Source organism: Ascaphus truei, chromosome 9 (genome assembly GCF_040206685.1).
Source record: "Ascaphus truei isolate aAscTru1 chromosome 9, aAscTru1.hap1, whole genome shotgun sequence".
In the NCBI taxonomy this organism is placed as follows: domain Eukaryota; kingdom Metazoa; phylum Chordata; class Amphibia; order Anura; family Ascaphidae; genus Ascaphus; species Ascaphus truei.
The window spans coordinates 28,670,005-28,683,306 of NC_134491.1; the positions used below are offsets into that span (position 1 = coordinate 28,670,005).

A 13,302-nucleotide genomic window follows, 5' to 3' on the forward strand; every position below is an offset into this window, starting at 1 on the left:
GTCTTCTAACACAGGTGTCTAATGGAGCAGCAACTCAGTAAACATGACTCATAGGCCACGAGTCAGCAAAGTGCAATGTGGGATAACACTTGAATGCGAGTTATCACCATATTGATGACTCCTAGTCATAGTGTCTGTGAAAAGTGTTTGTATTGGAGCCATTGCTTCTTCAACCCATTTGTTGCAATGTGTGTACTGGAAGGTTTTGTAATACACAGTATTTACATTTTAACAAGCACATCATACAGGTTAATCTAAGGCTGCGTTTGGGAACAGTGCACTGTGCAAAATATAGTCTTTCTTAATCCTTCTCACATCCGCATGTTGATAATACATTATCCAAATTAAATGCTAATCACAAAGTCCTGACTTCTGTCCCATTTACACAGGCAGGGGATTTGCAACCTCAGTGGATTTACAAAAGGATAATGAAACTGATCGTCCGCCAGATGATACTGAGCTCAAGGTCAAAGTGAGTCAGAAGAGCCATCTAAAACAGGATGCTAAAAACTCTACATCATTAACAAGCAATGTGAGACAGAGGTTCACAGGCTGCTTTTTTAAAATATCTTTAGTAGTCCTATGATTTAGAAACAAAAATATTTCACCCAAAAGAATATCCATATTAGCCAACCACCAGCGAACCAGGAATATGGATATTATTCCACATACATTTCTATTTCTATACAGTAGCATCAACCATAAACACAATGCATCACAAAACAGATATTAGAAGACAGGGAATTACAATGTACATTTATCAAAGTCTGATGATACTAAAGCAGCGGTGCATAAAGTGGGGGGCGCGCCACCCCCCTAGATTGTCTGGGGGGCGCGCGGGTGTTACAGAGGCCCCCCCGCTTCCCCGAAGGCATTTAAAATAAATGCCGAATGCCGGGGATCGCGCGAGACCTCTGTAACTTTTAACTTACCTTGAGTTCCAGTGCTGTGTCTCCATGGCTACCGGTGTCAAGTGGCGCGGTGGGTTCACTTGACTTCACATGACCCCGCTACTTCATTTGACGCCGGAGCCGTGGGGGGGGGGGGGGGGGTTGCCAGAGGAGAGAGGAGACAGGGGGGCGCGTGGGATGACAATAACTGCAGGAACTTCCAAAGTCACGCCCCACAATGCCTTGCCACTGTGGATGCAAAGCATTGTGGGGAGCAACTTTGGAAGCCCCTGTCGTAATTGACACAAATCGCACCCATGCCAAAGTACAGTTTGGGGTCTTACTAAGTGCACAGTCACCACACAGGCTCAGAAACCCATTATATACTGCCTGGAATCCGCTATTACAGATTTCACTCCCCCCCCTCCGCCCCCCCGAAATCACGGTTGCGAATACCTGGTCTATTGGAAACACCATTTAACTCTGTTAAACTGATGTCTAGACAGATCACTTGCCCAAGATTAAAAGATGCTAAACTTCATTCAACTTGTGTAATGACTAAATGTTTATCATCCACTTCAAAATTGTAAGGGTTCCGGGCAATTGGAATCACCTGGTTCTGGACTTACACTGCAGTCTGCTTCATGCTGCCTTCTATGCAGCTCTGTCCCTATTGGCTGCCCGTGCTATTTCAGCCTTCCCATCAGGAAGGGGCTGAGTATAATTCTGGAATCGCTGTATTCCTGGTAACCTGTGCTTGCTACATGAATTTCTGTTTGGCCTACCTTGGGTCTTCCCGTGCTAAAGTGCTGGATCCCCAGCACTAAAGCTTCTTGGTTCCTGTGGCCTGTCTGCATACTCTGCGTCCAGATGCCTTCATCACTTCCTGCCCTGCATCTGGCTCATCAGAAGCAGCCCTGCTTTGCCCGCCTGGCCTTCGTGTGCTGAAGCTTCCAGTCACCTTGTTTTCTTATTCCGGAGGACCTCCCATGCTGGAGCATCTATGCTTGATCCCCTTGCGCTGTAGCTGTTCTTTTCCGGAGACCTTTCCTTGCGCTGAAGCACCAACGCTGAAGCCTTCCTTGTTCCTGAGGACCTCCCATACTGGATCCCCTGCGCTGTAGCTGCTCTGTTCCGGAGACCTTGCCTTGCGCTGAAGCGCCTACGCTGAAGCTCTTCGCTGAAGCCTTCCTGGTACTGACCCCGGCATGTGACAACTACCTTCGATCCTGTGCCGCCTGCCTGGATAACATTTACCCTGCCTTCCCCAACCCCGACCTGGCTACCCACGACAACGGAATTCACAATCCGGACTCGGGTTCGCAGTCTCAGGTCGCTGTTTACCTATCCCCACCTCAGCCTCGTGGTCCGGTCCAGGTTTGTAGTGAGCACGCCCGTTACAAGAATACCCTCAGGCATTCAAAAAAGTCACAAAAAAGTTCTCAATGGTGACTTAAGAATGTACTAACTCATAAAATCATATGCTTAAAATGAGTAATGTGCAGGGAGGGTCCTTGCAACATTTTAATCACATTTTTTGGGAAAAGGACACAGCCACGTTGAAATTTAATGCAACCCACTAAATTTGCATATTGTGTTTCCCCCACTCTCTTGATATTTTGCTTAAATGTGACACAATTAAACACAGAAAGTTTGCATATTTGTTTCAAATATATTCTCCCCACATATAATCAATGTATTTATAATATAAAGTTTATATAGTGCCCTTATCCAGGGCGCAGTACATTAGACAGTAATACAATGGTGGGGTTACATATGGAACATTTCATGTGATGAGCAGAGAGTAATTGTTAAGATGTCATTGTGGTGGGTAGGGTTTGGAACATTATGGTCAGGCTATGGCTTATGTGCATTGAGAGCTTGCGTGGTTGGTGGGCAGGGGTTGGGGTCATGTCTCTGAATTTAGTCTGGTGGCATGCTGATGGGTTTGACAATGGAGCTGATTGGATTGGTGAGGTGAATGACATTTAGGAGGTTTTGGAGACATTAGGAAATGGTGAGGGTAGGGGAGATCATAGGCATCAGGGAGGGTAGTGTCAGGAATGTGATGGTATAGAAGGTTAACGGGGGATCATGGAATGCGATGGAGAAGAGATTACAGTAGTTTTGAGTTGGCTTCTAAAGATAGTGAGGGGGCAGATGGGCTGTAGTGGGGGAGAGAGAAGGCAAATGATCGGAATCGAGAGGAGGCACAGGTTACTTGGGGAGGGCGCAGAATGAAATAATTCTTAAAGGCAGCGTTAATCCCAAAATAGTAATGTATTCAGATTTTTCACTATTACAAATGACGTTCTTCAAAAACCACGGAGAATGAAATTAAAAAAAAAAAAAACAGTGATGGCTGCAGGGTTTTTAAAAATAAATAAAGTGCTTCAATTATTGCCTCAGTCTAGCTCTAGCAGTTTATAGCATCTTATTTGGGCTGCTATGGTGCCTTGGCTTGTGTTGTTAGACACTGCGAAAACAAGCTGTTGCTATATACAGTATATTGTATATTGTGAATAGTGCTTAGTATGAGAGGTGACATTCCATTTAGGAACATTCAGTTGCAATAAGGTGAAAACACTAGAGTAACTTGTGTAACCCTTTCCATATGATTTTGAATAATTAGTTCCTAATGAAACTTCTGTCTGCTAGATTATTTAAAAAAAAATTTTTTTTTTTTTAGCTAATCAGTGTTCTTTACTAACGGGCAATGGATGGAAAGGAAGTAAACATAATTATGCCCCTTTACAAAGCATTAGTAAGACCACAAATTGAATATGGAGTACAATTTTGGGCACCACTCCTTAGAAAAGACATTATGGAACTAGAGAGAGTGCAGATAAGAGCCACCAAATTAATAAAGGGGATGGACAATCTAACTTATGAGGAGAGACCAGCTAAATTAGATTTACTTACTGTAGGCGGACGCTCACAGAGGTATGCAAGGGAGACTGATTATAGTGAAATTAAATAAGCCTTTTATTGCGCCTTTTCCTTAACATCAGGAAACCATCCAAACAAGGGGTAAACAAAGCTTCTATTCACTTGGGAGTATTTCTAGTGAAATACTATGCAGTTCACAACTCCCTTAGATAAGCATGTCTCCCAGCCCCAAACATATAGCATGAAATAAGCAGATATAGAAAGTCTCATAAATGAAAGTCTTATCTGTTCCTTGTGGTTTGGAGGGGAAATCTTCTCTGTCCCTGGTTCAGCTCCCTTTTCCTGAGGGTGTGTCAGCATTCAGGTTTAGAAGTTTCCCCTGTGTCTTGAAAGCAGCTCTGCTGTTTCTTCTGGCAGGGCTCACGACTGTTTGTCTCCAAGTTCAGCTCAGGTGTGAGCTGAGGAGTTTTACTTCCTGTCTCAAAAGACAGGCTTTTCTAAGCCATCTAATCAGGCAGGTGGTGTTTGTTAATTGACTACCAGCAGTTAACCACCACACTGCTGGATTAGAGGCACATTACCTGAACAGGGATAACTCCCCTGTTACACTTACATTAGAAAAAAGACGTCTAAGTGAGGATATGATAACTATATACAAATATATTCGGGGACAGTTACAAGGAGCTTTCAAAAGAACTATTCATCCCATGGGCAGTACAAAGGACTCGGGGCATCCATTTAAGTTGGAGGAAAGGAGATTTCACCAGCAACAAAGGAAAGGGTTCTTTACAGTAAGGGCGGTTAAAAACGTGGAATTCATTACCCATGGAGACTGTGATGACAGATAGAATGGGTTTGTTCAAAAAAAGGTTGGACATTTTTTTTGGAAGGGGAAGGTATACAGGGATATACCAAATTAGTAAACATGGGAAGGATGTTGATCCAGGGAGTAAGCCGATTGCAAATTTATTTTTCCCCTTATGAGATATCATTGGATGATAGAACACTGGGTTTTTTTGTTTGCGTTCTCCTGGATCAATAAGTAAGTATAGATATAGGATAAAGTATCTGTTGTCTAAATGTAGCATAGGTTGAACTTGATAGACGTACGTCTTTTTTCAACCTCATCTACTATGTAACTATGTAATGTAGCGTCGGTGGGGAAGCACGTGAAGATATTGCAGTTAAGTTGGGGTGCACTCTGGTTACATCCTTGCACCAAGACAATGAGTAATGAGAGGCAGGCTTGTCCTTGCCTAAAAGATTTTACTTTGAACAACACAACAAATACAATAGCATAGACCAGGGGTGGGAAACTCCCGTTCTCAAGGGCCACCAATAGTTCAGGTATGCAGGATATCCCTACTTCAGCACAAGTGGCTCAATCAGTGACTCAGTCATTGGCTGAGCCACCTGTTCTGAAGCAGGGATATCCTTAGAATCTGACCTGTTGGTGGCCCTTGAGGACTAAAGTTGCCCACCCCTGGCATAGATAGACAATGCACCCTCATGGGCATTTCTATAGGGGAGACGGAGGTAGTATGTCCACATTACTTGCAGCGTGCCACCATCAAAAAATACTAGAAATGAAATAGTTTGCCAATATTTCAAAATAAAAGTGCAATTATTTTTATTAATATTTCTCTAAAAATCGGCAATTACAAGTGAATTGCATAATGAAGAATGTGATCAGGATGAAAAGGGAAAGGCACATTTCTAGAAAATGTGTACAATTATTGACCACACTGATGGGACTGCACCTAATGTAATTTGCCAAGCTAGATAATGAGAAAACAACTGAACACTTTCCCAATGAGTCATATGACAATGGGAAAATAAATCTAACTTATACAGTTCTTTGACTTGATATGCAGGACTGCAGTATGTTTTATTACAGGAAGTATAGTTTTACTAAAGGGCGTCCTGTCTTTGTTTATGAAACATACGGGAGATAGATAGATCATTTTAAATAGGTTTGCAAATAGGAGAATGTAATAGTAATTAATCTCTTCAACCAAGTAACATTACAGTGAAATCGCTAAATATGTTAATGCCTCACAGTATTAGGATTAGATTCAGCCAGTTTAAAGTGGCAGCTAGAGATGGTGGTTCTCCAGATTTTAAAATTTCCGAAACATGATCCAAAGTCCTAAATATGCTTTTCATGTTCAAAAACTTGTACTGCCTGTTCCCTGCAACCATTAACATTGCAGCATGTACTGCAGAAATTCAGTTGATTGGACAATGTCCAACATATTTTATGGAAAAATAACAATGGTGGGCACTCTAATACTAGATGGTAAAAACAGATATATGATCCGGTGCTACAACAGGTCAGCAGATAATCTGTAACCCCAAGAGATAAGCATACAAAGGAGAGAACATGTAGCACTCAGAAACACTGATCAAATAAGTCAGCTGAGCCGGACGAAGGTACATCCTGAAACTTTGTGCATCTGTTCTTGTGTACATCACACTGCATCAATACATTTTATTGATAAGCATACCTTATTGATCATTGTGTGTGCGCGCTACAGGTTTCCTCTTTTGTATACAATATATTTTATGGGACATGGACTTATAAATTCATATCTTCAAGTGAAATGGATTATCTGAAACGCAACGCAAATATTTTTCAAAACTTTCACCAGTACGAGATTAACTTCCTGTTAAAGATCCATTAACTCTACAGGTGCAATTCCACCGGAATTTTACTTTGCGATAACCACATCACATTTACACAATTAACACAGTTACAGGTACTATCCTAATGTCTCTCCACTAAATATGAGGGAATTCTCAGTAGCTATGACATCTCCTGAAATCCTGTATTTGTCTCATTCACTGCATCTATTGGAGGTGTCCCTTACAATCCCAAGGCATGCATACTTTTTCCTTTGCATAAGTGGAAGAACATTTTCAGAGACTCAAGGACTGCAGTTCATATTCAACTTAGGTACAGTAATTAAAATAGTGAGGGAGAGGAGAGGGGGAGTGAGGGAGAGGAGGGGGTGAGGGAGAGGAGGGGGGGGAGTGAGGGAGAGGAGGGGGGGAGAGAGGGAGAGGAGGGGGGGGGGAGTGAGGGAGAGGAGGGGGGGAGAGAGGGAGAGGAGGGGGGGGGAGTGAGGGAGAGGAGGGGGGGAGTGAGGGAGAGGAGGGGGGGAGTGAGGGAGAGGAGGGGGGGAGTGAGGGAGAGGAGGGGGGGAGTGAGGGAGAGGAGGGGGGGAGTGAGGGAGAGATGGGGGGGGAGTTAGGGAGAGGAGGAGGGGGGGGGAGTGAGGGAGAGGAAGGGGGGGGGAGTGAGGGAGAGGAAGGGGGGAGTGAGGGAGAGGAGGGGGGAGTGAGGGAGAGGAGGGGGGGTAGTGAGGGAGAGAGGGGGGGGAGTGAGGGAGAGAGGGGGGTAGTGAGGGAGAGAGGGGGGAGTGAGGGAGAGGAGGGGGGAGTGAGGGAGAGGAGGGGGAGAGTGAGGGAGAGGAGGGGGGGGAGTGAGGGAGAGGAGGGGGGGAGTGAGGGAGAGGAGGCGGGGAGTGAGGGAGAGGAGGGGGGGAGTGAGGGAGAGGAGGGGGGGAGTGAGGGAGAGGAGGGGGGGGAGTGAGGGAGAGGAGGGGGGAGTGAGGGAGAGGAGGGGGGGGAGTGAGGGAGAGGAGGGGGGGGAGTGAGGGAGAGGAGGTGGGGGAGTGAGGGAGAGGAGGTGGGGAGTGAGCGAGAGGAGGTGGGGGAGTGAGGGAGAGGAGGGGAGAAGCAGATAAGGAAGGGAGCATGTATGGGGAGAAGCAGGTGAGGAAGGAACATTTGAAATCCTGAAATATTCTGTACATTTGTGTATTTTGAACATGTACGGCCCGAATTAAGTACAATGTATTCTAAATCAGGCCCGTCATATGAAGTGAGTTTGACACCTCTGCCTCAGGCAATTATACCAGTTCTATCACTTAAAACATTACTGTCAACCCCAGGTGGACAGGGCAAGTGACATTGTTTTGTAATGTATTAACATTGCAACAATTTTCTAAAACAAAACCACAGATCACCTTTTACAGACTCTCAATACACCAGACGACACAGGACATGAAAATACGGTACATATTAAACAATGGTCTGAGAGCTGGATTTAGTTTTACCTAAACCATATGGTTATAGGAAACAATACCAGGATGGAGTTACCAGCACAGATTTCTTAAACTCTCATACACTGGAACTCAAGCCCTAATGAATACACAAATAAAATTGACATGGCTAATTATTTCCTACAGAGTTGGCTACGTATCAGGATAACAGATTGACAATTTTTCATAAAATATTATAGCAGTGATAAATGTGTCCTTTTGTTTATCTTTTGTGGTGTCTATGGCAATTCCTCATGGTCATTTCAGTCTTAGGCTGAGTCCATGGTCAGCGCTTAGGTGCTGACCCGTGCTGAGTCAGCTTGTCAGTGAGCTCCTGCAGCCGCAATGAGAGCGGCTTTAGCAGGGGCTCGCGCTCACTTCCGCAGGCGTGCGGAGGCGTAGCTCTTAAAAATTTATTTAGTTTCGGCGCTCACGGGAGCGCAGGGCCGGTCACGGGAGCGGTTCGCCCAATGAGGGCGAACCAGCTCTGTGACGTCAATGGCCCGCCCCCGACACGCCCCCGGACGGCGCGCGAACTAAGGCCAGGGAAGGCACCCGCTTTCCCTCAGCGCGCCTCCGCACGGCTGCAGTCACCATGGATTCAGCCTTAGGCTGAATCCATGGTCAGCGCTTATCCGCTGACCCGCGCTGCCGCTTGTCAGTGAGCCCCTGCAGCTGCAATGAGAGTGGCTTTAGCAGGGGCTCAAGCACGCTTCCGCAGGCGTGCGGAAGCGTAGCTGACAAGAATTTTTTAGTTTAAGCGCTTACGGGAGCGCAGGGCCGGTAACGGGAACGCAGCTCCGTGACATCACTGGCCCGCCCCCCGACGGTGCGCAAACTAAGGCCAGGGAAAGCACCCGCTTTCCCTCAGCCTCCGAGCACCTCCGCACGGCTGAATTCTCCACGGACTATAATTCTATTTGTACGTCCAGCAGATGGATTGCTGATTTAAAGTCAATTGTATTCTTTCTGCCCCAGCTGCAGCAGCTAAAGATGTAGTGAATGGTTATATTTAGATATTTTGTAAGGCCGGATTTCGGATTTCCCTATGCTTATATCTGGTGCTTTTAGCCCTCAAAGACATGATATAGCAATCAAGGCAAGATTTCAAATACAAGACTTGTGAAGCACAGTGTAAACAGTCATATAATAAAATACACAATAGGATTTCCCTGATATTCACATTAGCATGCATCAGTTGTATTTTTTTTTTACATAATTTTCCTTTACCTGTTATGCATCAATAAATAAAAAGGTTGAAGTCGGTATTAAATGTACAAGACTAAGTGGTGGAATATTAATTATTTATGGGGTGTTAATGCAGTGTGATTGCTATATACTGCATCTATGTTACTTGAGTCATAAGTAGACAAGTATTTATACAAAGCCTGAGTCAAACAAAGCTCAATTTGCTATGACCCATAATGAATATTTCCATGAATTGATGCTGCCTCACCCTCAGGAAGCTGCAGTTGGAGATCAGTTCACACTTTTTCAATACACTTCACCAAGGTGACTACTGTATATATCAAGAAATTCTAACACCAGGCAGCGAGCGGTAAAAGGACAGCATAATCCCATTGTCAGCAACTGTGTAGATTGTAAAATCTACAAGGCTTGGATTGAATTATTTTTTATGTATTAATTATAATATAATTATATATAAATATACAATAGTAAAAATGGTCTGAAGAAGGTAGACTCAAGAGGACATCAATGGTAACATAATCTCTACTATATAACATATACTATATAGCTAACAGATGTGTCTTTCTTTGCAGCATGTAGCAGTCAAATATCTTTATCTCTGTGCATATCAGGTAGCAGTCAGTCTGTGGGGGTTATTCATTAAACTGTAATAGTGCCGATCAGGGCACTATTGCACAAAAACGCCAATTGGAGTCAATGCAAGTTTTTGTTCTTTAGGACCCTTATTGGAACGATCATAGTTAAAGGAATAATAAAATCACCTGTTTATTAGATAGCTGTCAGATATTGGTCTTTCTTTTCATATCAGGTAGTGGTCAAATGTCTGTCTCTTTTCTCATCAGGTAGCTCTCCTATATGTTTAACTTCTTGTCAGGCATCTCTCAGATGTCTGTTTCTCTTCCTACCAGGTACAGTGGGCCTCAGATGTCTATGTTGCTCTGACCAGGTAGGTCTGAAACGTTTGTTTCTCTTCCTATCACGTACAGTAGGTCTCAGATGTGTTTATCTTTCTATGAGGTAGCTCTGAGGTGGTTGTGTTTTTCTGATCATGTAGCTTTGAGATTGCCATTTCTCGTCTTATCAGGTAGCCCTGCAATGTCTGTCTTTCTCTTTTTATCAGGCAGGTCTTGGATGTCTGTGACTTCTTATCAGGTACAATACGTCTCAGGTGTCCGTGTTTCTCTTCTGATCAGGTAGCTAGCTCGGAGATGTCTGTGTTTCTCTTCCTATGAGGCAGCTCTGAGATTTTTTAATTTTACTTATCAGGTGCGATTTCTGTCCCTTTTTACAGAATACAGGTGCCAGGTGTTGGCCTCTCTTTACAGTATATACTGTCAGATATACAATATATACTGTCAGATATACAGTATCTGACTCTTCTTGGCAAGAAGCTCTCACACATCTGTGCCTCTCGTTGCAACAAATGTCTGCCCTGAATTTATATTCAAGGTGGATTCTCTCTAAACTACCACAAGCAAAACCACCTCATACATTGCACCAGAGAGCTTGAACTTTCAACAACATTTGAAAAGTGCAGTTGAGCTTACCAGCAAACTAAAACATTGCCTTTGTCTGTATTATTATTAAAATATATTTGGTCATGGTTTTATGTGCGCACAAATACACAGTTTAACATTGTTAATGTCACCTACATCTTTCGTATTTGTCCATGCGAGTACTGTAGAGATTGTGAATAGAGGAGTACCTGAATATGTTGGACCTAAAATAAGTATATTTTTTTAGCAGGAGGGGACGCACCACTTAAGCTACAAATCAATCCTTTTGTTTTCTATGATGCTATACTATATGATTGCTAGTGTCGCTTAAAGATGCAGATATTACAATGAAATGATGCACTGTGAGATATTAGAAGTACCGCCTTATGTAGTATGTAAAGTCAGACTGTAATTAGTTGTAGCTGTGAGTGCCTCCCTTGCAGTTTCTGTATAAGGAACTCAGTTCCTCTACAAGAAGCAAGTAGCTATCCAATGTCAGCAACTTTATATGATACATATACTTGTGAGTGTTTTCCCCCCAGCTTGTAGCTCTCAGTTTAATACTACTCTTCATAGCGCCCCTCCTTGTAAGATCTGTGCCTCTGTATTCAGCTGTTAACTATAATAAAATCAGGTACCTGTCCCAGGTCAGTTTCCCCCTTGCAGCAGCAGGTGTGTATCACATATCAATGTCCCCCTTGAAGCAGGTACAGTATTTATACAACGTCACTTCCACCCCCCCCCCGTGCACTAGGTGCCAATCATTTGTGAGTTACCCCCCTTCCCCTCCATGCAGCAGGTGACAGTAACATCATTGTTCCCCCATGCAGCAGGTATGTCACTTGCCATTGCCACCCTTGAAGCAGATGCATGTCACATATCAGTATCGCCTTTGCAGCAGGTAGATGTCAGTGCCCATCCCTCCCCCCTGCAGAAGGTACCTGTTACATGTCAGTCGTCCCCCCCTTGCAGCAGTTACCTGTCACGTGTCATCCCCCCCCCACACTTGCAGCAGGTATCTGTCACATGTCAGTGCCCCCCATTGCAGCAGGTACATGTCGGTGCCCCCACACCCTTGTAGCAGGTACCTGTCACAAGTCTGTGCCCGCTCCCCCTTGCAGCAGGTACCTGTCACATGTCAGTGCCCCCCTTACAGCAGGTACCTGTCACATGTCAGTGCCCCCCTTACAGCAGGTACCTGTCACATGTCAGTGACCCCCCCCCTTGAAAAAGGTATTTGTCACATGTCAGTGCCCCCTCCGCCTTGCAGCAGGTACCTGTCACATGTCAGTGCCCCCCTTGCAGCAGGTACCTGTCACATGTCAGTGCCCCCCATTGCAGCAGGTACATGTCGGTGCCCCCTCACCCTTGTAGCAGGTGCCTGTCACAAGTCTGTGCCCCCCCTTGCAGCAGGTACCTGTCAGTACCCCCCCCCCCCCCTGCAGCAGGTAGATGTCAGAGTTCCCCCTTGCAGACGTCACATGTCCTGGCCGCAGCTGCGCAGACTCACCAGGCTCTGCTCCTCGCTATGCTCCAGGTCCACGTTGCCCTGGCTCTTGCTCTCGGTGTCGCTCAGCAGGTCGTCCTCAGAGTCCTCCAGCACGGAGGAGCCGGTAGAGGACAGGGATGCGGTGGATACTGAGAGCCGCCGGCTGTTGAGCTTCAGCAAGCCCCCGGTCCTCAGCCCGTCCCAGCCGGGCAGCAGCGCCGCACTGGGGCTGGGAGGAGGCGGCTCCTCGGAGCTCGTCACCGTGAGCCGGGGGATCACGTGGGCCTGCGGCGGAGCCTCCCAGCTCCCTCTCCTCGGCTCCTCCGGCACCTTTCCATTGCTCCGGTGCCAGCTCCCGCTTCCCATCCTCCTCCGTCTCCTCAGCTCCCTCTGGCCGTCCCTCTCCGCCACACACCGAGTCTCGAAGAACAGCCGCAGCTCCCCAACGCTCAGCCGCTTCCTACCGCTCCCCGCATCCGGGGACGGAGGGGGCTCCCCCGAAACCCCTGTATGGTTCATCCTGGTGCCGCTGGGACCCTCTGTAGGAATCATCCAAAACGCGCGAGCGCGGGGGGGATCGGGGACAAAGTGCTACTTGTAAAGTAACAGCTTGTCATATGGAGGAGCTCAGTGAGGGCTGCTCCTGCTACTGCAGCACAGTGAGGAGTCCTGCTGCTGCTGCTCCTGCAGCACAGTGAGGGCTGAGCACACTAACCTCAGCATTAAACTCTACTACTCACTTCCTCCTTTCTCAACCTGTGCTAGGACTTGTGTGTGGGAGGGCTGGGTTTGTTTTCTTTTTGTGTGTGTTAAGAAGTAACAATGCAAAAAGTAATTAATCACTGTGTAATCTCAGAGTGGTGGCTTATTCTGTACTCTACTAAACAGGTTTTGCAACTCTTTCGAGACTAGACAACGTGCACAACTTGTGCTGTCAAACAAAAATAAATATATTGGGGTCCATGTATCAACACAGATGTGCAATTCTAGGGCGAAAATAACTGCACCAGTTTTATCAAACAACATTTTATTTTAATTTTTTAATATAGTGCTTTTTTTGCACCACTTTTGTAATTATTTTTAAAAGGGCTTATTGATCAATCACACTGGCCACTTTGCCTGTTTACATGTAGCTGAAGGTGAACCATGTGCTTATTAGGAACTGTGTATTCTGTCCACTTATTATTCTGCCCTTTTATTAGCGCCTGCATTGAAATAAAGTG

General features: G+C 45.5%; 1 protein-coding gene across 4 annotated transcripts in view; it reads right to left on the reverse strand.

The window, feature by feature from the left end:
- LOC142502746 (inositol-trisphosphate 3-kinase A-like) overlaps positions 1-12,812 on the reverse strand; it is a 72,463-nt gene extending 59,651 nt beyond the window's left edge. Inside the window, exon 1 of one of the 4 annotated variants that reach the window (XM_075614157.1) lies at positions 12,101-12,812. In XM_075614157.1, the coding sequence (XP_075470272.1) occupies positions 12,101-12,631 (531 nt within the window). In that variant the 5' untranslated portion in view covers positions 12,632-12,812. The remainder of the gene's footprint in view (positions 1-12,100) is intronic. The other 3 variants (XM_075614159.1, XM_075614158.1, XM_075614160.1) reach the window with 3 other exon arrangements.
- Between the last annotated feature and the right edge of the window lie 490 nt (positions 12,813-13,302).